At 37.5% G+C, this 27535-nt stretch overlaps 1 protein-coding gene across 1 annotated transcript; it reads left to right on the top strand.

Moving 5' to 3' along the window:
• The first annotated feature begins 1199 nt into the window (after window positions 1-1199).
• Window positions 1200-26623, top strand: LOC103040090 (interferon-induced protein 44-like). Its single transcript, XM_049473115.1, has 8 exons — window positions 1200-1218; window positions 12953-13222; window positions 15145-15175; window positions 15500-15692; window positions 15947-16096; window positions 24342-24510; window positions 25790-25890; window positions 25986-26623. The coding sequence occupies exons 1-8, from the start codon at window positions 1200-1202 to the stop codon at window positions 26151-26153; spliced, it is 1101 nt and encodes a 366-aa protein (XP_049329072.1). The 3' UTR covers window positions 26154-26623.
• Window positions 26624-27535: the final 912 nt, after the last annotated feature.

Raw genomic sequence — 27535 nt, 5'->3', positions numbered from 1 at the left:
GGGACGGAAGGATGGACTGATGGTGAGGTGGTCGCTCTAACCCTATAAAAAGGGGTAGTGGCAGGGTTTAGGAAGTCGTTTGCCCTGGTTAACCCCTCCTCTTTCCGGTGAACTTGAGCTTCTGGCCGCTGTGCCTGTAGGTTTACGTGGTTTGGCGTGATGAAGTGAGGCACAATTGTGACAATTTGCTGCTCTAATCAATTCAGTGATTGGCGTGGACAGGCCAAGTTCCTAATTAAGGACGTTCTTTTTAGCTACTCCGGTTTCTCTTTTCCTCCTTGGTGAAGCTGTTTGATCCAGCTGTTTAACTGTTATATTAATACCATTTTAACGGTCATTAGATTGTTCATTGTTGTTAGATGATATTTTTGTCAACATTTTGGGTTTATTTTTGTTTCTTATTTTTCTAATAATAATAGTACTTACATAATTGATTTTCTTTTGTTTTTTTGTTTTTTTTTACGGGTGAATAACAAATGTAACGCAATAGTTACTTTTACTGGTAACTAATTACTTTTATAGTGAAGTAACTCAGTTAGTAACTCAGTTAATTTTTTGGAGAAGTAACGAGTAACTATAACTAATTACGTTTTCAAAGTAACGTGCCCAACACTGATTATGATAGCAAAGAAACACTGACATGCCCTAAATCAAGCTACAAAGTGCAGTTAACAGCTCACCTCATAGCCTCTGACCAGTTTCAGTGAACTTTTATGATATCTGTGTTATGTGGTCAATAAAATATGGGTCAATGGGAAATGCATGCCATTGTATTCTGTATTTCTTTACATTCATTTTCCTTTTGCACAGCGTCCCAGCTTTTTTGGAACTGATAAACGTGACTTAGACAGGACATTCTAAAGCAAAAAAAAGGAATTCCAGGGTTTTTCCTTTTGATTCACTGACCCCACCCTATAGCATGTCCATGCCGCATAGAGCTGAAAGTGAAAGCAGAATAAGTGCATAAATACAGGGAGCAAATGAGCAACGCAGACATTGAGCAGAGAGAAAGAGACAGAGAGAGAGAAGAACCAAGAGCGAGAGAGACACTGAATTAAAGGTAAGTCCAGCTGATGTGGATGAATACAATTGGATTTTTTTTATTTTAGGAGTATTCTGAAAATCTTCAGATTTTCTTAATTTCTTAATAATAACAGTAATAACAATAATTTTATTTACAGTTCACTACAGGACTAAACATGGGAAATACAGCACCTGGTGAGTGTGAATTTCATTATGTAACACAGAACTGCATGTGTTAAGTCTAAATAGAAAATCAAATGTCTGATCTAAATTCTCATGTACAGTAATGTTTGTGGTGCATTAAAATATACAATAATTAATCTATTTATTATTTCATTTCTGAATCAATGAAGATTGGACTTTGCTGAACTGGGTGCGGTCAGACAGTTAATAGGCTTGTTGGTCAGTGAGAGTAACCTGGTGAAGGCTGGTGGAGAGAAGTCAGGTCAGATAGTCTCTATCTGCAGCAGAACTACAGCAGATCTCACCATGTGGCTCTTATAAATGAATAAAATAAGAAATTCCTCTGATATTATAACATTAAACTGCATGAATATGAACTACAATTACAGCTATGGAGAACAGCTAGATGACAGTGGCGATTGCTCTAAGACTGCAAGGGAAACTCAGCTTCCCCTAAAATGTAAAAAAATAAGTGATTAAATATATACTGTTGTGTGTACATGTCACTGATTAAATATAACGACGCGGTTTTCCTCTCACTCATTCCCGCAGCTTCACAGTGCTGCTTTAAACAGTGCGGACGCTGAGTGAGTGCAGCGAAACGAGACGAGTCATTGGTTAAATGCTGAGAAGGGTAATGCTGCAGGCCGGAGCTCCAGTGGGCGTGGCTAAAGGGCGGAGCATATGTCAATCATTTTCGACTGCAGCCAATCAGATACTACACTTTTGTTGTCAATCACTTTTTACTAAGCCAATCCTCAGACAGACCAAGCTGTCCATCATTTTTTACTGCAGCCAATCACCTTAACAGATCTGTTAAAAGAAGGCGGAAACTGCGGTGCTACCGGTTAAACGCAGCGCGATTTAAACTTCTGAACAGCGGTGAAGCTGAATGTGTATAAGTATTTTACACAATACTACATTAACAGTTTAAACACTACTGTAGTTAGTCCTGCCTATATGCAGCTCTTAAACAGAAGTAACTGAATTAAAACGTTAGAAAAGCCCAGACTTTAGATATTTTTAATTAAAGATTAAGATACTCGTTTTTCTGGAATGGCACTTTCGTGATTTTTTTCCTTTATTGCAGTAATTCCAAAATTTCCCCTCGGGCATCAATAATATATATATATATATATTTATATATATATATATATATATATATATATATATATATATACACACACACATACATATACACGATTTAATGCAAGATAGATAGATAGATAGATAGATAGACAGACAGATAGATAGATACATAGATAATAGATAGATAGATAAATGTGTTTAAACTGTTAATATAGTATTGTGTAAAATACTTACACACATTCAGCTTCACCGCTGTTCAGAAGTTTAAATCGCGCTACGTTTAACCGGCAGCACCGCAGTTTCCGCCTTCTTTTGACAGATCTGTTAAGGTGATTGGCTGCAGTAAAAAATGATGGACAGCTTGGTCTGTCTGAGGATTGGCTTCATAAAAAGTGATTGACAACGAACGTGTAGTATCTGATTGGCTGCAGTCGAAAATGATTGACACATGCTCCACCCATTAGCCACGCCCACCGGGGCTCCGGCCTGCAGCATTACATAGATGTAAATGCTGGGCTTTGTCCCGCCCAGGACAAAGGCTGAGGCTGAATTCCTTTTTGATTGACAGCGAAATGAGCGAATCAGCGATCTTTTGGTGTAAACATCCGCGCTGGGAGAATTTAATTTTTATTCTGAGTTTAACCAGAGACTTTCCTCATCCTCTTATCGGCATTTTCTTTATTAAAAACGACCAGCGACAAATCCAGCTTCTATTTCTGACTTCTATCACTCTTTCTGACCTATATCACTCTTTCTGACTTCTATCTCTCATTCTGACTTCTATCTCTCTTTCTGACTTATATCACTCTTTCTGACCTATATCACTCTTTCTGACTTCTATCTCTCATTCTGACTTCTATCTCTCTTTCTGACTTCTATCTCTCATTCTGACTTCTATCACTCTTTCTGACTTCTATCTCTCATTCTGACTTCTATCTCTCATTCTGACTTCTATCTCTCATTCTGACTTCTATCACTCTTTCTGACTTCTATCACTCTTTCTGACTTCTATCACTCTGACTTCTATCATGCTTTCTGACTTCTATCACTATTTCTGACTTCTATCACTCTTTCTGACCTATATCACTCTTTCTGACTTCAACCTCTCTTTCTGACTTCTATCACTCTTTCTGACTTCTATCACTCTTTCTGACCTATATCACTCTTTCTGACTTCTATCTCTCTTTCTGACTTCTATCACTCTTTCTGACTTCTATTGCTCTTTCTGACTTCAACCTCTCTTTCTGACTTCTATCACTCTTTCTGACCTATATCACTCTTTCTGACTTCTATCTCTCTTTCTGACTTATATCACTCTTTCTGACTTCAACCTCTCTTTCTGACTTCTATCACTCTTTCTGACCTATATCACTCTTTCTGACTTCTATCTCTCTTTCTGACTTATATCACTCTTTCTGACTTCTATCACACTTTCTGACTTCTATCACTCTTTCTGACTTCTATCGCTCTTTCTGACTTCAATCACTCTTTCTGACCTATATCACTCTTTCTGACTTCTATCTCTCTTTCTGACTTCAACCTCTCTTTCTGACTTCTATCACTCTTTCTGACCTATATCACTCTTTCTGACTTCTATCTCTCTTTCTGACTTATATCACTCTTTCTGACTTATATCTCTCTTTCTGACTTCAATCACTCTTTCTGACCTATATCACTCTTTCTGACTTCTATCTCTCTTTCTGACTTCAACCTCTCTTTCTGACTTCTATCACTCTTTCTGACCTATATCACTCTTTCTGACTTCTATCTCTCTTTCTGACTTATATCACTCTTTCTGACTTCTATCTCTCTTTCTGACTTCAATCACTCTTTCTGACCTATATCACTCTTTCTGACTTCTATCTCTCTTTCTGACTTCAACCTCTCTTTCTGACTTCTATCACTCTTTCTGACCTATATCTCTCTTTCTGACTTATATCACTCTTTCTGACTTCTATCACACTTTCTGACTTCTATCACTCTTTCTGACTTCAATCACTCTTTCTGACCTATATCACTCTTTCTGACTTCTATCACTATTTCTGACTTCTATCACACTTTCTGACCTATATCACTCTTTCTGACTTCTATCTCTCATTCTGATATCTATCTCTCATTCTGACTTCTATCTCTCATTCTGACTTCTATCACTCTTTCTGACTTCTATCACTATTTCTGACTTCTATCTCTCTTTCTGACTTCTATCACTATTTCTGACTTCTATCACTATTTCTGACTTCTATCACTCTTTCTGACCTATATCACTCTTTCTGACTTCTATCTCTCTTTCTGACTTCAACCTCTCTTTCTGACTTCTATCACTCTTTCTGACTTCAAGTTCTCTTTCTGACTTCTATCTCTCTTTCTGACTTCTATCACTCTTTCTGACTTCTATCTCTCATTCTGACTTCTATCTCTCATTCTGACTTCTATCTCTCATTCTGACTTCTATCACTCTTTCTGACTTCTATCACTATTTCTGACTTCTATCTCTCTTTCTGACTTCTATCACTATTTCTGACTTCTATCACTATTTCTGACTTCTATCACTCTTTCTGACCTATATCACTCTTTCTGACTTCTATCTCTCTTTCTGACTTCTATCACTCTTTCTGACTTCAACCTCTCTTTCTGACTTCTATCACTCTTTCTGACTTCAAGTTCTCTTTCTGACTTCTATCTCTCTTTCTGACTTCTATCACTCTTTCTGACTTCTATCACTCTTTCTGACTTCTATCACTATTTCTGACTTCTATCACTCTTTCTGACCTATATCACTCTTTCTGACTTCTATCTCTCTTTCTGACTTCTATCACTCTTTCTGACTTCTATCTCTCTTTCTGACTTCTATCATGCTTTCTGACTTCTATCACTATTTCTGACTTCTATCACTCTTTCTGACCTATATCACTCTTTCTGACTTCAACCTCTCTTTCTGACTTCTATCACTCTTTCTGACTTCTATCACTCTTTCTGACCTATATCACTCTTTCTGACTTCTATCTCTCTTTCTGACTTCTATCACTCTTTCTGACTTCTATTGCTCTTTCTGACTTCAACCTCTCTTTCTGACTTTTATCACTCTTTCTAACCTATATCACTCTTTCTGACTTCTATCTCTCTTTCTGACTTATATCACTCTTTCTGACTTCTATCACACTTTCTGACTTCTATCACTCTTTCTGACTTCTATCGCTCTTTCTGACTTCAATCACTCTTTCTGACCTATATCACTCTTTCTGACTTCTATCTCTCTTTCTGACTTCAACCTCTCTTTCTGACTTCTATCACTCTTTCTGACTTCTATTGCTCTTTCTGACTTCAACCTCTCTTTCTGACTTCTATCACTCTTTCTGACCTATATCACTCTTTCTGACTTCTATCATGCTTTCTGACTTCTATCACTATTTCTGACTTCTATCACTCTTTCTGACCTATATCACTCTTTCTGACTTCAACCTCTCTTTCTGACTTCTATCACTCTTTCTGACTTCTATCACTCTTTCTGACCTATATCACTCTTTCTGACTTCTATCTCTCTTTCTGACTTCTATCACTCTTTCTGACTTCTATTGCTCTTTCTGACTTCAACCTCTCTTTCTGACTTCTATCACTCTTTCTGACCTATATCACTCTTTCTGACTTCTATCTCTCTTTCTGACTTATATCACTCTTTCTGACTTCTATCACACTTTCTGACTTCTATCACTCTTTCTGACTTCTATCGCTCTTTCTGACTTCAATCACTCTTTCTGACCTATATCACTCTTTCTGACTTCTATCTCTCTTTCTGACTTCTATCTCTCTTTCTGACTTCTATCACTTTTTCTGACTTCTATCACTCTTTCTGACTTCAACCTCTCTTTCTGACTTCTATCACTCTTTCTGACCTATATCACTCTTTCTGACTTCTATCTCTCTTTCTGACTTATATCACTCTTTCTGACTTCTATCACACTTTCTGACTTCTATCACTCTTTCTGACTTCTATCGCTCTTTCTGACTTCAATCACTCTTTCTGACCTATATCACTCTTTCTGACATCTATCTCTCTTTCTGACTTCTATCTCTCTTTCTGACTTCTATCACTCTTTCTGACTTCTATCTCTCTTTCTGACTTCAACCTCTCTTTCTGACTTCTATCACTCTTTCTGACCTATATCACTCTTTCTGACTTCTATCTCTCTTTCTGACTTATATCACTCTTTCTGACTTCTATCTCTCTTTCTGACTTCAATCACTCTTTCTGACCTATATCACTCTTTCTGACTTCTATCTCTCTTTCTGACTTCAACCTCTCTTTCTGACTTCTATCACTCTTTCTGACCTATATCACTCTTTCTGACTTCTATCTCTCTTTCTGACTTCTATCACTCTTTCTGACTTCTATCACACTTTCTGACTTCTATCACTCTTTCTGACTTCTATCGCTCTTTCTGACTTCAATCACTCTTTCTGACCTATATCACTCTTTCTGACTTCTATCACTATTTCTGACTTCTATCACCCTTTCTGACTTCTATCTCTCATTCTGACTTCTATCTCTCTTTCTGACTTATATCACTCTTTCTGACTTCTATCTCTCTTTCTGACTTCAATCACTCTTTCTGACCTATATCACTCTTTCTGACTTCTATCTCTCTTTCTGACTTCAACCTCTCTTTCTGACTTCTATCACTCTTTCTGACCTATATCACTCTTTCTGACTTCTATCTCTCTTTCTGACTTCTATCACTCTTTCTGACTTCTATCACACTTTCTGACTTCTATCACTCTTTCTGACTTCTATCGCTCTTTCTGACTTCAATCACTCTTTCTGACCTATATCACTCTTTCTGACTTCTATCACTATTTCTGACTTCTATCACCCTTTCTGACTTCTATCTCTCATTCTGACTTCTATCTCTCATTCTGACTTCTATCACTCTTTCTGACTTCTATCACTATTTCTGACTTCTATCTCTCTTTCTGACTTCTATCACTATTTCTGACTTCTATCACTATTTCTGACTTCTATTACTCTTTCTGACTTCTATCTCTCTTTCTGACTTCTATCACGCTTTCTGACTTCTATCACTCTTTCTGACTTCTATTACTCCTTCTGACTTCTATCACTCTTTCTGACTTCTATCACTCTTTCTGACTTCTATCACTCTTTCTGACCTATATCACTCTTTCTGACTTCTATCTCTCTTTCTGACTTCTATCACTCTTTCTGACTTCTATTGCTCTTTCTGACTTCAACCTCTCTTTCTGACTTCTATCACTCTTTCTGACCTATATCACTCTTTCTGACTTCTATCTCTCTTTCTGACTTATATCACTCTTTCTGACTTCTATCACACTTTCTGACTTCTATCACTCTTTCTGACTTCTATCGCTCTTTCTGACTTCAATCACTCTTTCTGACCTATATCACTCTTTCTGACTTCTATCTCTCTTTCTGACTTCAACCTCTCTTTCTGACTTCTATCTCTCTTTCTGACTTATATCACTCTTTCTGACTTCTATCACACTTTCTGACCTATATCACTCTTTCTGACTTCTATCTCTCATTCTGACTTCTATCACTATTTCTGACTTCTATCTCTCTTTCTGACTTCTATCACTATTTCTGACTTCTATCACTATTTCTGACTTCTATCACTCTTTCTGACCTATATCACTCTTTCTGACTTCTATCTCTCTTTCTGACTTCTATCACTCTTTCTGACTTCAACCTCTCTTTCTGACTTCTATCACTCTTTCTGACTTCAATCTCTCTTTCTGACTTCTATCGCTCTTTCTGACTTCAACCTCTCTTTCTGACTTCTATCACTCTTTCTGACTTCTATCGCTCTTTCTGACTTCAACCTCTCTTTCTGACTTCTATCACTCTTTCTGACTTCTATCACTCTTTCTGACTTCTATCACACTTTCTGACTTCTATCGCTCTTTCTGACTTCTATCGCTCTTTCTGACTTCAATAACTCTTTCTGACTTATATCGCTCTTTCTGACTTCAATCTCTCTTTCTGACTTCTTCTCTCTTTCTGACATCTATCACTCTTTCTGACCTATATCACTCTTTCTGACTTCTTTCTCTCTTTCTGACTTCTATCGCTATTTCTGACTTCAATCACACTTTCTGACTTCTATCGCTCTTTCTGACTTCTATCGCTCTTTCTGACTTCAATAACTCTTTCTGACCTATATCACTCTTTCTGACTTCTATCTCTCTTTCTGACTTCTATCACTCTTTCTGACCTATATCACTCTTTCTGACTTCTATCACTCTTTCTGACTTCTATCTCTCTTTCTGAATTTTATTACTCTTTCTGACTTCTATCTCTCTTTCTGACTTCTATCACTATTTCTGACTTTTATGACTATTTCTGACTTCTATTACTCTTTCTGACTTCTATCTCTCTTTCTGACTTCTATCACGCTTTCTGACTTCTATCACTCTTTCTGACTTCTATTACTCCTTCTGACTTCTATCACTCTTTCTGACTTCTATCACTCTTTCTGACTTCTATCACGCTTTCTGACTTCTATCACTATTTCTGACTTCTATCACTATTTCTGACTTCTATCTCTCTTTCTGACTTCTACCACTCTTTCTGACTTCTACCACTCTTTCTGACTTCTATCTCTCTGTCTGACTTCTATCACTATTTCTGACTTTTATGACTATTTCTGACTTCTATTACTCTTTCTGACTTCTATCTCTCTTTCTGACTTCTATCACGCTTTCTGACTTCTATCACTCTTTCTGACTTCTATTACTCCTTCTGACTTCTATCACTCTTTCTGACTTCTATCACTCTTTCTGACTTCTATCACGCTTTCTGACTTCTATCACTATTTCTGACTTCTATCACTATTTCTGACTTCTATCTCTCTTTCTGACTTCTACCACTCTTTCTGACTTCTACCACTCTTTCTGACTTCTATCACTCTTTCTGACTTCTATCTCTCTTTCTGACTTCTATCACGCTTTCTGACTTCTACCACTCTTTCTGACTTCTATCACTCTTTCTGACTTCTACCACTCTTTCTGACTTCTACCACTCTTTCTGACTTCTATCTCTCTTTCTGACTTCTATCTCTCTTTCTGACTTCTACCACTCTTTCTGACTTCTATCACTATTTCTGACTTCTATCTCTCTTTCTGACTTCTACCACTCTTTCTGACTTCTATCACTATTTCTGACTTCTATCTCTCTTTCTGACTTCTACCACTCTTTCTGACTTCTACCACTCTTTCTGACTTCTATCACTCTTTCTGACTTCTACCACTCTTTCTGACTTCTACCACTCTTTCTGACTTCTATCTCTCTTTCTGACTTCTATCTCTCTTTCTGACTTCTATCACTCTTCTCTATCGCAGTTTCTTTCCAGCGGGTGCTGCTCAGCCCCTCCACCGTCACAAAGCACTCACAGACGGACACACTTCACACTTGCCTTGCTCTAGTCCCTATAGCTAGGTAGCAAGCTGAACATAATGTCAGACAGTTTTAATGTTGTGGACGGATTTTGGAGAAGCCATTTGATAGTCTTCCTTACCAAGAAAAACTTAGAGTTAAACAGCAGCAGGGCAGATCAACTGCTCAGATTAATTTGGTGTAAAAGGTGGGGAAAAGTAACAGGTCTTTTCAGCTGTTCTGGGATGATAAAGTGAGCTGGCTGACTGGAAGTGCTGTAATAAATAAAATGTACTGATTCCTCTTGATTAAACTATCTCAGGACATAAATGAACAGGGGCCAGTAGTACGTACTGTGTTATCATTTAATTATAAAAAAGGGATTATTCAAGGAAATTAAAACTGTCCAAAAAGCATTTTTTTTCCTTTATTTGTGACCAAATACTTGAGACTCGACTCGGACTTGTGACCAAAGACTTGAGACTCGAATCAGACTTGTGACCAAAGACATGAGACTTGACTCAGACTTTTGAGCAAATACTTGAGACTCGATTTGGACTTGTGACCAAAGATTTGAGACTTGACTCAGACTTGTGACCAAAGACTTGAGACTCAACTCGGACTCGTGCCCAAAGACTTGAGACTCGACTTGGACTTGTGACCAAATACTTGAGACTCGACTCGGACTCATGCCCGAAGATTTGAGACTTGACTCGAACTTGTGACCAAAGATTTGAGACTCGACTCGGACTTGTGACCAAATACTTGAGACTCGACTCGGATTCGTGACCAAATACTTGAGACTCGACTCGGACTCATGCCCAAAGACTTGAGACTCGTCTCAAACTCGTGCCCAAATACTTGAGACTCGACTCATGCCCAAAGATTTGAGACTTGACTCGGACTTGTGACCAAAGACTTGAGACTTGACTCAGACTTGTGACCAAATACTTGAGACTTGACTCGGACTCGTGACCAAAGATTTGAGACTCGACTCAGACTTGTGACCAAATACTTGAGACTTGACTTGGACTCGTGACCAAAGACTTGAGACTCGACTCAGACTTGTGAACAAAGATTTGAGACTCGACTTGGACTCGTGCCCGAAGATTTGAGACTCGACTTGGACTCATGCCCGAAGATTTGAGACTCGACTCTGACTTATGACCAAAGACTTGAGACTCGACTTGGACTTGTGACCAAATACTTGAGACTCGACTCGGACTCGTGACCAAAGATTTGAGACTCGACTTGGACTCGTGCCCGAAGATTTGAGACTCGACTCTGACTTGTGACCAAAGACTTGAGAACTGTATTTTGTGTTTATAAAACTAACTAAAAGGAACTGAAATTACTGATAGAATAACCCCATTTCCGTGTTTAATTTATTTATAAGCGGAGTTGTACAGCGGAGTTGTACAGCGGGGGGTGTTGTGCTGATTCTGTTTGAGAAGCAGAGTCGGATTCAGCGGGGAGTCGGATTCAGCACAGCAGTGCTCTTTCTCTCTCTCGTTTCTTAGAATGATCTCTCTGATGAGATGTGTGAAAACTAATAAAAACTAGCAAGCCCACCCTAAAAACAAATTAAAACTGTAGGTGAAAAAATAAAAACAAAATAAAATTAAACTACAATAAAAATGAAAAATGTAATGACGTAGCTCTGGGCGCACGTGAACTCCTCCGCGTTTGACTTGCAGCACTGTGATTAGCTGTTCTTAAAATCATGTTAATTAAATAATAGTTCTATGCTTCTCTGTTACAGTGTTAATTAACATAATTCTGATTTTGTTCATTCAATCAGCCCCAGAAAACAGCCAGTTTATGGGGTGGATCGGGTCGGGCTCGGGCTCATAATGACAGTTCATGGATTGGGTTGGGTCGGGCTCGGGCTGGGTCGGGTCGGATTTTTTGGGCCCGATCTAAGCTCTAACTCTGTTATCCTCACTTTATGCACATCAACTGGTGTTTACTGTCTACTGTGTTCAACTGCACTACCTCCATTCTACATTACACACACACACAATACTGTACTTTAAGCAGTGATGGTATAGTTACTTTGAAAAAGTAATCCGATTACTGATTACTGATTACTCCTTTAAAAAGTAACTTAGTTACTTTATGGATTACTTGATTTTAAAAGTAACTAAGTTACTTTACAAGTTACTTTATTAGTTACTTTCAGCAGCTGCAGACACCACCTCCCGCCGCCTTAACATAAACATTATAACCAGTTTTGCCAATACTCCCTTTATTGTAAAATGAATGAATTTAAAGTATTTCCTGAAAAAATATGTTTTTTTATCAAATTAAAAGACCATTTCTCTTGAATTAACTTAACATAATTTTTTTAATAAAAAATAAAATATGGTCTTTCTTGATTTTACTAAACATAAATACTTGTTTTTATATATAATACATAAAATAAAGAAAGTCTTTTTTGACCTGACATATTTAACACTGTAAAACTGAACATTGAACTTGTTCTCTGCAAGGCAGCAGGGAGTGGTTTTATAAAACAGAACCGTGTATATGGTCTAGACCAGGGATCACATATTTGCAGACTGGGGTCCGGGTCCGGACCCAGACGTTGTCCAATACGGACCCATACCGGACCCAACTACTGAGAAGGATTTAATTCTGACAGTGTTCATTTAAAGCACCGGAACTTTTCTTGTCTTTACGGTGTGTGCGCTCTGCGCCACAGTGAACTTCCAATCACGTGTGGTGTAAAATCTTTAAATGCTCTCCTCTGCCAATCAAATTTGTGGCAGACCGCTGCCCTGGCTAGTGAAAAAAACGCCTTTATAAAGAGATAGGGATCCCGAGAACTGGCGAAAAACGAAAACGGGCGGAAACTAAAGACACGCCGAGCGCGAGAGAGAGAGACGGGAGAAAGCGAGACGCGTGTGATCGGGGAAGAGCGGAGGGGGAATGGGTAAGGGAGCGGTGTGTGTGTGTGTGTGTGTGTGTGTGTGTGTGGAGGAGATGAGGTGGAGAGAGAGAGAGAGAGAGTAACGCACAGTGACTTAAATAAGTAACTTTAATCTGATTACTGGATTGGAAATAGTAACGCTTTAGATTACTCGTTACCTATCTATCTATCTATCTATCTATCTATCTATCTATCTATCTATCTATCTATCTATCTATCTATTTTCACTCTGCACTTAGCTGGGTTTAGCATGGGTTTAGACTGAGGGGAACCAACACTTTAATTAATTATTTCTCTTATTTTTCTTGTGTTTCCAATAGAATTTAAAACCCATCTGCCTGCTCAGCTAATCGTGCGGGCTGGTGAACGTATTGTCCTTAAGTGTGAAGTGAACCCAACTGAAATAACAGCAACCGTCAAGAAGAATGATCATGAACTGAAATTGGTGCATGGGAAACACATTCTTAAACAAGAGGTAACATTATTAAGCTTAGAAATCCTGAACGCTGAGGAGGGAGATGAAGGGAAGTACACCCTGGTTGTGACGAACAACAAGGGTAGTGATTCGTGCTCCATCATGGTCATTGTTGGTAAGAATGACTAGTTTACTGCATTTCTCATCAAAATACTCGGCACTATTAAAATTGCCGTATTTTTCACACTATAAGGTGCACTGTATTATAAGGCGCACTAACAATAATCGTCTATTTTCTTGTCTATTTTCATACATAAGGCACACTGATTATAAAACATTTTCATTAAATAACAGGTCTATACTTCTTCAGTGTTGCAATGTTAATCAACATAATTCTGGACATATTTCACTCATTTAAACATTCCAAAATGTTTTCAAAATGTTCTTTTTATAAACGCTCTACTTAGTAAAATAATGTGGGGGTTAATTTGAGCTCGGGCTCAAAATGACAGTTTATGGGTCGTCAGGCTGGATATTTTGGGCCCGATTAAAGCTCTAATTCATTCACAATATCTCAGAAAAAATTCCTCACCATCATTTTTGTTGTTTTAGCTCGGCCACTTGTTTTATTTTCGTGTCACGACCAACCAGGCTACAATACATGGCCAGTACATTGATTTAAACCAGTTTCTGCTCATTTTTTCACTTTTTTTCCCCAGAACAGGTGGAAGGGAAAGTTTAGCTGGTTCTGGTTCGAGGAGCTGCGGTGGAGACTAGCTCAGCTGAGCATTGAGATCGCAGTAGGGAGGCAGTAATCAGGATATCCAGCACAACAGAGCGCCGTGTACCAGATTAAATCGAGGCCAAAAAGGATCAACCAGATTCATATACAACGACGCACTGTCAATTCTTGAGAAAATTTAAGGATTTTAAAATACGGTATAACAAATGGAGCCCAGGAGCCATAAATAAAAAAATGAAACCGAATGAACGATTTTGCAGTTTGTGCACTCTATTTCTTTAATAGTAGTACAAACGAAAAACAATTATTAATATTAATATTAATGTATTAGTGTTTTAATTGTATGTTTGTACATATATTTTATATTTGTCTTCATACAGTTCTTTTGTATGTGATGCAAACGCTTAAATGTTTGGCTTTTGACATGTTGAACTGTTCAGCAGGAACTGCAAAATCAATCGCTCAAATGAACATTAAAGAAATCGTGAGCACAAACTGCAAAATCGTTGAGATTAATTTATTTAGTCATTCACTTGAATAAACGAAAATGTGTGCACGATCTGTAAACCTGCTCCCTCAGTTTCATTGTTTTTTTTATGATTCCTAGGCTCTGTCTTAAAAAGAAAATATCAAAGTATCAAAGTATCACAAGATCATGTTTTGCAATATTGTAGCGATTTTCAAAAACACAGTATTGGTTATTAATTATTAGTTTACATTTACAGATATTACACAGTGGATTATTCAATGTTCATTGTAGTGTGATTAGGTCCCACTGTTCTAATGGATAGAAAGTACATTTTTCTTTAATAAAAAAATATAAATATTGAAATGTGTTTTTTATTCTATGACAGTCATAATAAATACAATCGTAAAATATACAAACTCCCCTTAAAGTAATAAAACATACCAGCCCTGCTAAAAATATTCTAGACATTTTCTAACCTTAAAAAAAAACACTTTTACTGTGGTAATTTCCACATCTGCATTCAATCAATCAATCAATCAATAATTCCGCCCCCCCCAATCCCCCCCCCCCCCCCCCCCCCCCCGCTGTCCAATCATCTGCATCTCACCGCTGTCGGAGGCACACTGCTCAGCCCAATCAGCTCTCCCTCCAGCCCCGCCCCTAAACCCATACATTACCAGAGTTAACAAAAATCAGGCGGTTTACTTACGCTTTAATCTTCTACATATAAGACCATTTTAAAGCCAGGATTAGGACATTTGGTTTGGGTGCACCAAAGTTTATAATAGTGACAACTTACAACTGACAGCATGTGTAAGTAAAGTAGTGGATGGTTGAACGCTATTTGACTTTATTGATTTATTGTCTACCGATGCATTTCTTACAGAACTCAAGCCATGGAGAGCTATACCAGAATCGTAAGTCCACGCTAATCATTCAATATACTTACATTGGCTTAATAAAGAAAGTGTCAGAGTTTCTTATATTTTAGCATATTTTCGCTGATCAGAGATAAACTTCTGTTTAAAAACCATAACTATGCTTTCACGTTTACAGGAGCTGGAATTCTTTTTAGAGGCGCTTTTGCCTCCCTAAAAATTGTCTGCAAAACCCCTGCTTGCATGTGTTTAATCCCGGATTAAACGATAGATGTAGTAAAACAACCGATAATTAATTATAGCATTAATAAAATACGGAATAGTTTTACACACTTTTTAAATTCAATTTTTTTTTTGTTTCAGACAAGATGAAATGTTGAACTTCCTGAGAAATTATGAGATCTGTGAAAAAGTCCCAGAGCTTCGTTTTCTCCTGCATGGACCAGTAGGAGCAGGAAAATCCAGCATCATCAACACCATCAAGAGCATTTTTGAAAATCGACCGTATCACCTCTCTCTGGCTTCTGCAGCGTCTGGTAAAAGTTTTACTCTAGAAGTGAGTACTTTCTACTTTTAGTGAGCTTTGGTTTTTTAAATATCAACGTTGATTCACTTTTCAAAATCAACACTAAATCCAACGTTGATTCAACCATTACATCAACGTAGATTAACGTTGATTCAACGATGAGGAAGAGTTTCATGTGCAGCATCATAAACAACTCAGAGAGACCCACTGTATTTCACAAAGAACAAGAACAAGAGGATTTTACAGGAAGGAGACCTTTAACAGTCTGATTGGTTCATTTTCAGTATCACAAGTTCCCCATTGGAAGTGAGCTCTCTGGACAAGTACCCTTCGCCTTCTATGATGTAATGGGTCTAGAAGAGGGAAAAAGCCACGGAATGCACACTGATGACATCATCAGTGCTTTAAAGGGACACATACCAGAAGACTATGAAGTAAGATTAACATTTTTGCAACACACACACACACACACTCGTAAAACACTATCAGTCCTAATCTGATTGAGATATGGTTTCAGTTCACAATGTAATTCCAAACTCTTCTCCACTTTTTGGGTGGTTTTGTGAATTTTGATAAAAACAGCCCAGTTTAGAAAAACGTGTTTTAGCAACTGAAAAAAAAACTGTAATAATAAAACATTTTTTCATATACACTCCCCTCCAAACTTTTATTTCTGCTGTAGACTGAAAACATTTAAGTTTGACATTAAAGGATCAATATCAACATTTCAGCTTTTATTTCCAGATATTTACATCTAGATCTGATACACAGTTCAGAAGATTCAGCACCTTCTGTCTAAACCCACCCATTTTTTATTATGAGTATAAGTACTGTATCATGTGACTGTGAGGTCAAACAATAAACAGCACTGAATTTCAGATTTGGGTTTTATCTGTTCAGACTGAGTATTTATAGTTAGAGGAGTAACCAGTAATATTAAAATCTGAGAGATATGAGAGTTTATGGGAGAAAAACAAGCAGCTGCAAGGCTGAGAGAAGCTGGAAAATCAATCAGAACATTTGAGCACAAATATTGACCATTGCCACAATAACTGTTTGGAATGTCCTGAAGAAGAAAGTCATCACTGGTGTACTAAATAACAGATGATGAAACAGGTAGACCAAGGAAATCCACAGCAGTTGATGAAACAGAAACAGTGTGAGTTATATAAAGAAAAACCCTAAAATAACACACTGTAAAAAATGATGTGCTGGTTTTACTTAAAAATATAGTGCAACGTTTTTGCAAGCTTGTTTTTAAGTGTTACCCACAAATCTTTTTTGATAACTTTTAATTAAAATATTAAACTGATATTACTTAATAATTTGCTTGCAAAAATGTTGCACTATGTTTTTACGTAAACCCATAGAAACATTTTTCGTCATTTTTACAAAAAAAAATTACAGTGAAATTACTTAAAAATAAGGCTGCAAAAATGTTGCACCATATTTTTACGTAGAACCAACAAATATTTTTTAGTCATTTTTAACTAAAATCTTAAACTGACATTACTTAATAATAAGGTTGCAAAAATGTTGCACCATATTTTTACGTAGAACCAACAAATATTTTTTAGTCATTTTTAACTAAAATCTTAAACTGACATTACTTAATAATAAGGTTGCAAAAATGTTGCACCATATTTTTACGTAGAACCAACAAATATTTTTTAGTCATTTTTAACTAAAATCTTAAACTGGCAATACTTAATAATACGTTTGCAAAAATGTTGCACCATATTCTTAAATAAAACTAAGAAAAGTTTTTTTGTCCTTTTTTCAAAAAGTCTTAATACTGACAGTACAAAAAAATCACTTTACGCCTTCACATAAAAAAATGTCTTTGTCCAGTGAATAAACTTAATATTAACTTAACTTAATATTGTAAGATGAACATGAGCAAGACAGCAGGTTGAGCAGCTGAACATTAAATATTTAAAAGCAGTTAAAAAAAAGTCTTAGACCATTTCAAATGAACTCCATTTATTTTTTTTTTAACAAACAGTCTGTAATTATAGAAATACATGTGTTTTATGCTCATCTGCAAAAACTCTGTAAAACAGTGTAGAAACAAAAATAATATTTTATCCCTTTGTCTCCCTAACCTGCAGGCCAATTACTGAAAAAAAGCATTTTTACAGTCAGTTGAAATAAGTAGATCAGAAAGGTGTTTGTACATAACTTTTTATATTTATTGCACATCAGAATAGAGCAGAATAAAATCCTTTAAAAAAAACATTTTTTTTTATAAAAAAAAAAGCAAAAGCAAAAAGTAAACAGTTACAGAGAGTGTCACAGGTGTGCTTCGGCACGCGTGTAAAAACACTGGCTCTGATTGGCTACCACCTCTGTCCCGCATAACTCGCCACCTGATTGGCTGAGCCCAGACCTCTTTTTTTTCTCAGGCTGAAGCCCATGGAAACGCGCATGCGCAGTTTATCGCTGTAGAACAAAGAGAAACTCCTAAAATAAACCGTTAAAGTTGATAATATTTTTTTCTAAAAGCAGTGCTCGGATATGAGGATTACTGGAGACTGGACTGATGGATGTTGTGATGTTTGGAGGGGTTCTGAAGCCCGGACTCTGAGGTACGCGCTGATATTCTCTGTTTGCGTGTGAGGGGTGTCCTGTAGTAACCCCAGGCGGATCAAAGAGCGTGTTCACAGACCGAACCGTCTAACGCACTCTTATTCAGGAACCGTACATCCGACAGTAAAACGGTTTGCAGCTCCGTAATCCTGAGAGTCAGCAGGCTGTCATTGATATATTGAGCCTGTAATTATTCATAAACACAGCCAGATATTAATTATTATATTTATCTGGCCCGCCGTCGGGCCAGGGCGTGTTAAGAGCGTGTCAAGTTCAACAGGTGTTACACCGAGAACTGTCACCTGTTTAGACCTGGAGTCACAGATCTCTATAGGTCACAGTTCATGGTGAAACACCTGTTACTACTCACTAGCCTGGGCAGGGGTCCGCTCGAATTACTGTTATTATATCATTATATAGTAACGCACTGCTTTTAATCACCAGTAACGTCAACGGCGTTGTAACGACAGGAAAAGTAATTAATTATTTTATCCCGTTACTGACAAAATGACGTCGTTACCTAACGCCGTTACTTATAACGCTGTTATTCCCAACACTGATAATTATAGAACTAAGTGCACCAAGCTGCTCAGTGAAAAGGAGAATGTAAAAAAGGGGTTGAAGTGGCCAATCATTGTAGCTAACATGCGTTAGCCTTATAGCACGCGAACAATACTTTGATTAGCCAGCTAGACCGACTCTGGTCTGGCGTTACTCACCGGGGTCTCTAATGCGGTGCACGCTAACGCGGTGTAAGCATTATAGCACGCTAACGCTGTGTTAGCATTACAGCACGCTAACGCTGTGTTAGCATTACAGCACGCTAACGCTGTGTTAGCATTACAGCACGCTAACGCTGTGTTAGCATTACAGCACGCTAACGCGGTGTAAGCATTATAGCACGCTAACGCTGTGTTAGCATTACAGCACGCTAACGTGGTGTTAGCATTATAGCACGCTAACGCTGTGTTAGCATTACAGCACGCTAACGCTGTGTTAGCATTACAGCACGCTAACGCGGTGATAGCATTACGGCACGCTAAAAAATAAGTTGATTAAGCCAGCTAGACCGACTCTGGTCTACTCACCGGGGTCGCTAATGCGGTGTTAGCATGACGGCCCAGCCCGGTTTGTACGCGCCCAGTGCCGGAATAGCCACCCGGGTGGTTAGCCTACGTGCTAGCTAGCTATATTTGCCCTTTCTTTGAGAAGGGTCTGCGCGCAGATCTCATTTCTGAACCCTACCTCTCCTGTGGTACCTACATGAGGCACCACAGAGGAGGTGGCATTGTTTCCAGTATCGCCATCTAGTGGTATGGGGTAGTATTGAGCCTGAAATTCAGTGTTATTTGTGCACGAAGCGTGGGGAACTTGTATTATTATTGTTTTAGATCAGTTATCAACATTTTTGATCCAACAGAGCATTTAATTGACGGTACGTTGCAAACGACAGTTTTAGACGTGATGTCTAAGTTATCAGCTAACATTATCTTGGTATACTGATAATTTAGGTAACTTAGCTATAATATTATCCGAAGCAAGATCGCTAGACGCTGTTTAGCTAGTTTCAGTTAACTAACTATATATATATATATATGTGTATGTGTGTGTAACTTATATGTATTAACTTATACAGTAAACACATTATGATAGGTCTGGCATTGAGTAACGTAACCAGCTGGCTGTCTTTGATATACTTTGACTTAGTTGGTGAAGTAATTGGTGCATTTTCATTCCAGAAAGTTACTTTTGCCAGGTTAGCATTAATGTTAGCGTCAAAACATGGCTATCCAGCATAATCCTATCCTAATCCTAATTAATCTTCTCTTTCTCTACTTTATTTATTTATTTTTTTAACATTGTTTTCCTATTTAGATTTGGTTTTCCTTCTGTAGTTTCTAAAAAAAAGAATGCTTGCTTTTATTACATTTAATTGTCCTCTGTTCATTTATTGTTGTTGTTTTTTAATAAAGTCGCTGCTTGAATTATTTTTCCGCTTGTTTATTGTGCATACTTTATTGCATCTTTCTGAAAATAAGCAATTTTATAGTGTTATTAAAACACAGACAAGCATGCTATTAGAAAATATAACAGGTTACTAGCAATCAAAACAACTAGCTAAGTTAGCCGATTTTGTCAATGAATGTTTTATATTACAACACAAACCTATTGCCTACATCTCAGTCAAACCTAGAATCTCCTAGGTATTTAGTTCGCTAACCAGATATATTAATATTCAAATTCCACAAAAACGTTACATCTCAGTCAAACCTAGAATCTCCTAGGCACCCCAAACCCAAAAAGTATAAAATATATTTGTAAAGTATAAAGTTCATTAAACTATTGTTGCTTGTTATAACCGTGGTTTCGTACAATGAGCAGTCGGCCAAGTTGACTTTTATTTTGAAGCATGTGAAAAAAAACTGTGGTGACGTCGTTTCCGGGACTCAGGGACGAGCTAGGTGTCGTAGAAGAGGTGGACTGACAAATGAGATCTGCGGCCTGACGCTGTTGCTTTCTTTCGGTTTGATGCTTGCCTATAGCTGCAGGCCAACACAGTTCACTGAAGCACCGTGTTTCTAAAACCAACTTAAACTACACAGATAACTCACAACTGTAAATATCTCAAAAATAATCAGTCACTGTGCTCTTACCCATGCAGTCTCGCTGCCTTCCAAAAGTTCTTCATCAGTGGAGATAAGTACTTGTATCAGTGCCTCGTGGTCTCCCAAGCAGCCTTAAAATATTTAGTTAGGCGTAACAAAATCTTAACATAATACACACTAAAACTATTGGGTTGTACTTATTTTTGTAATTAAGCAAAGTTCGAAAAGTATAATTTTAGGTAAAATCTTCTCATTATAATGAGCAAACATCACTGGGCTCAAATCATGTTGATTTTACTCAAATATTCATGCAATATTTCTCCAAATTTCTAAACAAAATAAACACACAAAATATTGGGTTGTACATACTGTTTTAATTAAGCATAGTTCAAAAAGTATAATTTTAGGTAAAATCTTCTCATATTAATGAGCAAAGTTTACTGGGCTCAAGAATCGTTTTTTGCAGTGCAGTTAGTAACATTAGCTCAACCTCCAGAGAGCAGGAGTGAAGATATCTCAATCTAATGCTCACAGAAAAAAGACTTCATGAATTCAAGTACAGAGGATTCAGTAGAAGATGAAAATCAGTATTAACAAGAAGATAAGGAAAGCCAGGCTGGAATTTACCAAGGAGTACCATATTTTTCGCACTATAAGGCTTATCGGTTTATAAGGCACATTTTAATCAACACTAGTAAGGAACAGGGGTGTCATCGTGTTTCCCCTCTAATTCAGCAAACAAACCAGTAACTCTTCAGACGAGCTCTGGATGTTAATCTACACAGATTTCTCTTCTTAAAACTGTTTATTTGGTTGAATAAAAAGTGCTTCTGTGTATGTACAGTAAACGTAGATTCCCAGAATTCCATTAAGGCTGTGTGCAGCAGCATTAGCATTAGCAGATAACCCCTAATGCTGCCTAACTGCCGCCCAACAGCGCTACACTGAGGAACCCTGAGTGTTCTGGTTAGCCAGGGTGATATTAGCTAGCGGTTCGTCCCACATAGCTTGATTTAACACAGTATGTGCAAGCTATAGGCCCACAATACTGACTTCTGAACAGCAAAAAAGCTAGAGCTTAGCTGGTAATGCTAATACTGCTCCAGCAGTGCTAGCCAGGGTTAGCAGCAGACTACAGGCCGATAATACTCACTTCTGAATGGTGAAAGAGCTAGCGCTTAGCAGTGCTGGAGAAACTTCACTGAATCTCCTGTATAACTCTGTACTTCAGTGGAGTGTCTTTACTGCTCCTTAATACCTGACTGATAGAATTCATACATAAGGAGCACCGGATTATAAGAAGCTCTGATGATTTTTGGGAAAATTAAAGGATTTTAAATGCAGCTTATAGTGCAGAAAATATGACACAGAGAAAAGTCTGTGGACTGATTTTGGATTGATGAGACAAAGAGGAACTTTTACCAGTGTGATAATAAAGTAATAATAAAGTTTAGTTTTCATCTTTTTACATTAAGCCCGAATGTTTTTGGTCTACAGCAGAAATAATGGAATTGGTCTCACTGTTTTAATACTTTTAAAGGGGACTGTATGCAGTGATGGTAGTAACGGCGTTACTAATGCCGTTACTTTTTTCAGTAACGAGTAATCTAACTAATTACTCTGAGTGTCTAACTATAAGACTGTTACCATTTCAGTCACCCCGTTACCGCACATTACTTTAGCAGCTGAATGAACTTTTTTTTTTACTTTTCGCATACAGACAAAGGGCCCTATCGTACACCCCGCGTAAGGCGTGTAGCGTGGCGCACTGCCATCGTACACCCCATCACCAGTCTATTTTTAGGCCTTGCACGCGTCCTTACAATAGCGTTGGACTTTTGGAATATATTAACGCTGATGGGCGTGGTGGTCTGGAAATGAGGTGTGTTCAGGTACATTTCTGGCGTGTTTCTATCTTGGCGGCGGAAAAAAGCTGCGCCCTGCGCTCCAAAATACCCCATACCATCAGTTCTAACTATAAATTATTATTAGTTATGTCATTTTCTGTCAGTTATAAGGATTTATATTTCTGTTTAGTACACAGACGAAATAACTGTAACTATAACTGTAGCAGACAGGCATTCTGCTGTTTAAGAATTTCAACAGATGCTTATTCTCACTCAAATGCTGGAGTTTTTGAAATGGAAAATTAAAAGAGAACTTTGACTGAACATAAATTTATTTTATTTAACTGAATTTCACTTTTATATCTGAAAAATAAAGCACATTGTCGGCGTCTGGTGCTGCCCATCAATTATATAAAACTTAAAACATTTGAAATACACAGAAATATAAAGCTATATGTTAGAATTAGTTTCTTATCACCAGGGCAAATTTATTAAAATATTAAATATATTAATTCATGAATTAAAATCTCGTCCAGCGCTCTATATCAGGCACGCAAAGTGGTGCTTGGCATTGCGCTCAGAATAACCTCTCTCTTCTAAAAAAAAAAAGTTTTAATAAATAAGGTCGGACAAGTGTAGTAAAATGAATGTTGTTAAATTCACTAAAGCCAACAAATCTATTGATAATTAATCAAGAGAAATCAGGCAAAATGCGCTGCGCCTCTCTCTCTCTCTCGCTCTCTCTCTCTCTCGCTCCTCTCTCTCTCTCTCTCTCCCGCTCTCTCTCTCTCGCTCCTCTCTCGCTCTCTCTCTCTCTCTCGCTCCTCTCTCTCTCTCTGTCTCTCTCTCGCTCTCTCTCTCTCTCTCACTCCTCTCTCTCTCTCTCTCTCTCTCTCTCTCGCTCTCTCTCTCTCTCTCTCTCTCTCTCTCTCTCTCTCTGTCTCTCTCTCTCTCTCTCTCTCTCTCTTTCGCAGCGCGGAGCTGAATTCAGCGCGAGGCTATAAATAATATAAAACTCAGTTCAGTTAAATAAAAATAAGTAAGGACCTGTAAGTTAATCAAATATTGTCAAATATAAAGGATAGGTTGAGGTTTTGGTGATCTGTTTTCATGATTTGAAACTGAAACTAACCAAAACTTTTATTATTCTGCACAGAAAGCCTGTGATTGTTATAAATGATTTTTTTAATGGATTTAAATGAGTTTTTTAATGGATTGTTGTTTTTGTCCATTCTTTTGTTTTGTTTATTTATACATTTTTCCTTTGAGTGTGGTTTGGTTTGTTTAATTTTTATCCCCAGACGCGTATTTGGTTTTTCCGGGGTTTTTTTTTTCAGTATTACAAGTTTTAGTAATTTTCTTTGGTTGTGTGGAGTTTTTCGTTTCTTTTTTTTTAATTCGTTAGATTATATTTTTGTCAACATTTTGGGTTCATTTTCGTTTGTTATTTTTCTAATAATAATAGTAATTACATTTAGTGGAGTAACTCCGTTAGTAACTCAGTTACTTTTTTGGAGAAGTAACTAGTAACTAGAACTAATTACTTTTTCAAAGTAACGTGCCCAACACTGGTTGTATGTAATAAAAAATGTTAAAACACAAACATAACCTCACCAGCTACTGTTTCTCTCGCTTAGTTTCAGCCACATGCAATGACTAAAGAGGACAAGAGGTACATCAGCGACCCCACTCTCAGAGATATGATCCACTGTCTCGTGAGCGTATTACCGGCGGATAAAGTCACGATAATGTCCAACTCCGTCATTGATAAAATGAAGACTGTCAGAGCGGCGGCGAGCGCATTAGGTGAGTTTAACTAAAACACACACAGCAAGCTTTTTTTTAAAGATTTTATTATTATTATTTTTAATTGCTTTTATTATTACTATTACCGCTATTTCCATATTAGGTCGACGCTGAACTAAAGATTCTGCATTGCATTGTGTGAATTACTCAGACGCTGAATAGTTAATATTATGGAGATAACAGATTAATTTGAAGATGAATTTGGTGCAGCTTACAGAAGGAAGAGGTTGAGATATGGGACCTTCCAGGATTTTGGTACATTTCAGGGGTGATCACTTGTGAAAATTTGATCTTCAATTTGATCATTTTTAGTCATATATTTATTAAATCCGTAATTTAATAAATATAATAAACTATCAAAAAGTTTAATTTGTCAAGCTCAGGTATCAAAGCAGTTTTTTAAATTAGATTATGGAATATATTTGGTAACTTACAGTAACAGGGTTGCGAGTAACAGGGTTGTAAATCTAGGCTAAGTTGTGGTTTACCCCAGGAACAGATGCTAACTGTAAAATTTAGCTATGTATACAAGATCAAGGACAAACATGGTTATATAAGTATATAAAGTAAATGTTGACTCTACTCATTATTAGTCTTACAATATGAGTAACAGGGTTGAGTTCACTGAGAGACACAAACAACTTGGACAAACATATTTGGAAAATAAACTTTTTAGAAAAATAAATTGTTAGAGCACTTACTCTTGGTCTCGCCATGTGGGCAGAAAATGTTCTTGTGATGTCACTTCCTTTGTGCCAGTAGACAGTAATATTTTAAACTCTTTCTCTGCAGGTAAAATTCCTTATGGTAACAGGGTTGAGCGCATGTTGTGGGCACAACTTAATAACATAAAAACTGTAACATGCAAAACAATGTAGACTAAAGAAGTTGTTTTCATAAGTAAAGGAGATGCAGATCAACAATATACAAGAGGAAGTCGTTTATTTAGAGCTTATTTTAATTGTTAAATTTGCCAAAGGAGTTGGTCACCCAATGTGTGGGACAAGAGAAAACGGCCATTTTTTGAGGTGCTCCAAAGGTATTCGGTCTTTTGAATAAAATCTAAGGAGCTTATTTTACACCATATTTTACAGTTTGTCTCATAACAAGTACATTGTTCTCAAAAAATAGTCATTTAGATATTTTGGATATGTACATTTAAAATGTAAGGGGTGGGACAGGAAATGTACCAAAATCCTGGAATGTCCCATATGCAGATCTAGAAGGTGGAGTGAAAGAGTCCACTAATGTCCACAAATGTCTCCTTCCTGTCCTGCAGGAATGCCTCAAATGGTTTTCATGACCAAAGTGGACGAGGCTTGTCCCATGATAAAGAACAATCTCAGCAAGGTCTACCAAAGCAAGAAGATCAAAGAAAAGGTGAGTCTTTGATCTTATAAAACACTTTTAAAGACTTTTATCTTATATCGTACCTGATAATATAATAAAGTGGGCGTGTTTTAATGTGTGTGCAGATGCACGAGTGCAGTAACAGGTTAGGCGTTCCTATGAACTGCATTTTCCCTATGAAAAACTACCACGAGGAGACCGTTCTAAGTGAGTCGGTAAACCTCCTGATGCTGGAGGCTCTGAAACAGATCGTCATCGCCGCCAACGACTATGTGGAAAAATCCAGCAAGTAAAGTAGAGCATGTTCCTGGCACTGTTTTGTGTAGGTGCATTGGGTTATTTGTATTATTGTTAGTAGTATTACAGGACTTCTGCTTGGCACCCAGTAGGCCTTATGTATGGTCATGTAGAGGACCTGGGTTTCCATCTCTTACCATGTCTTGTCAGGCGAGCCCCTATGCTACAAAACAGGAACGTAGTGGATGATTCTCCTGCAAACTAGCTAAATCAGCTTATACTATACAAAATATTATCCACGTGTATCTTTATCTTTAATCAGAGTTTCTACTTTGTCTACAGAGCAGTGGCATGATGGGAAATAGTAATCAAACTGCGTTTTTTTTACATTAAACTGCTTTAAAGTCACCATTATGGTTGCAGTACAGACGCAGATGAAGGAAAGTCTCTGTGGACACGTCTTTAGTTGCAAGTCAAGATATTTTCAGCCAAATTTGACATCCCATGCTCTTTGTCCCCGGCTTCCTTCCACCTACCCCCATTTATACAGGTTTAGGCCAGGGGCCACTGCAATCAAGATCAAATTTCTTATCATATATAAATGACTTGCATTTATACACAAACATATTCTAAGATGACCATATGGGCTCTGTGTGACATACCGGCCTCTATCAAACACCCTATGCAAGACCCATTGTGATGCTCTTTGCTATCTTACATGCCATTAACAGTCTATTTTCACGCCTTGCGCCTGCACCATTAAAATAGTTTAGGAATATCTACACTGATGGGCGTGGTGGTCTGGAAGTGAGGTACATTTCTGGAGTGTTTCTATCTTGGCAGCGGAAAACACAGGTGCACCATCGACTGATTAGATAGAATTACAGTATATTAGAAAAAAACGTGATTGAAAGTTGTTCTGTTTTAACATTGAAACCTATGGGGATGGGTGGGGTTACACAGCTTTCTGCAGCCGAACAGCAGGGGGCGCTCGACCTGTGGTGGCTTCACTTCTGAGAGACGATGCTCTGTCCAGCTATACACAGAATATGATTAAAACAGGGCCCATCATAGCCCTAGTCAGAAACCCCTCTTAAGTGAGGGTGCTGACTCAGGAAAACTATTTGTGAACCAGTGTCTCACACTTCATGTTTTTTATGGCATTTCCACAAAGTTAAACTTGGTTAATTTTGTAAGTTTATTTTTTGGGAAGGGGGGATAAGAGCTGATCTTTAAATGGATTAAATGGAAAAGTTTGAGAAAAACTGTTCTATAACCACAGCTAATAATCACTTATATATAAAATCACATTTGTTTAATGTTGTATGTTGTGCGGACGTGATGCATGTTGAAATCATGTTCATCACAGTGTATTAATGTGTTGTAAACTGTGTTAATTGTGCATCTCCACCCCAACGATGGAGATATTTACATAATA

Source organism: Astyanax mexicanus, unplaced genomic scaffold (genome assembly GCF_023375975.1).
Source record: "Astyanax mexicanus isolate ESR-SI-001 unplaced genomic scaffold, AstMex3_surface scaffold_34, whole genome shotgun sequence".
Taxonomy (NCBI): domain Eukaryota; kingdom Metazoa; phylum Chordata; class Actinopteri; order Characiformes; family Acestrorhamphidae; genus Astyanax; species Astyanax mexicanus.
This window is presented reverse-complemented; position numbering and strand designations above follow the sequence as displayed.

What these genes read in the sequence shown, in the direction of transcription:
- LOC103040090 (XM_049473115.1), top strand. An exon ending in TGGAGAGCTATACCAGAATC is followed by an intron (nt 15,176 to 15,499) that starts GTAAGTCCACGC and finishes TTTTTGTTTCAG; the next exon opens with ACAAGATGAAATGTTGAACT. An exon ending in GTAAAAGTTTTACTCTAGAA is followed by an intron (nt 15,693 to 15,946) that starts GTGAGTACTTTC and finishes GTTCATTTTCAG; the next exon opens with TATCACAAGTTCCCCATTGG.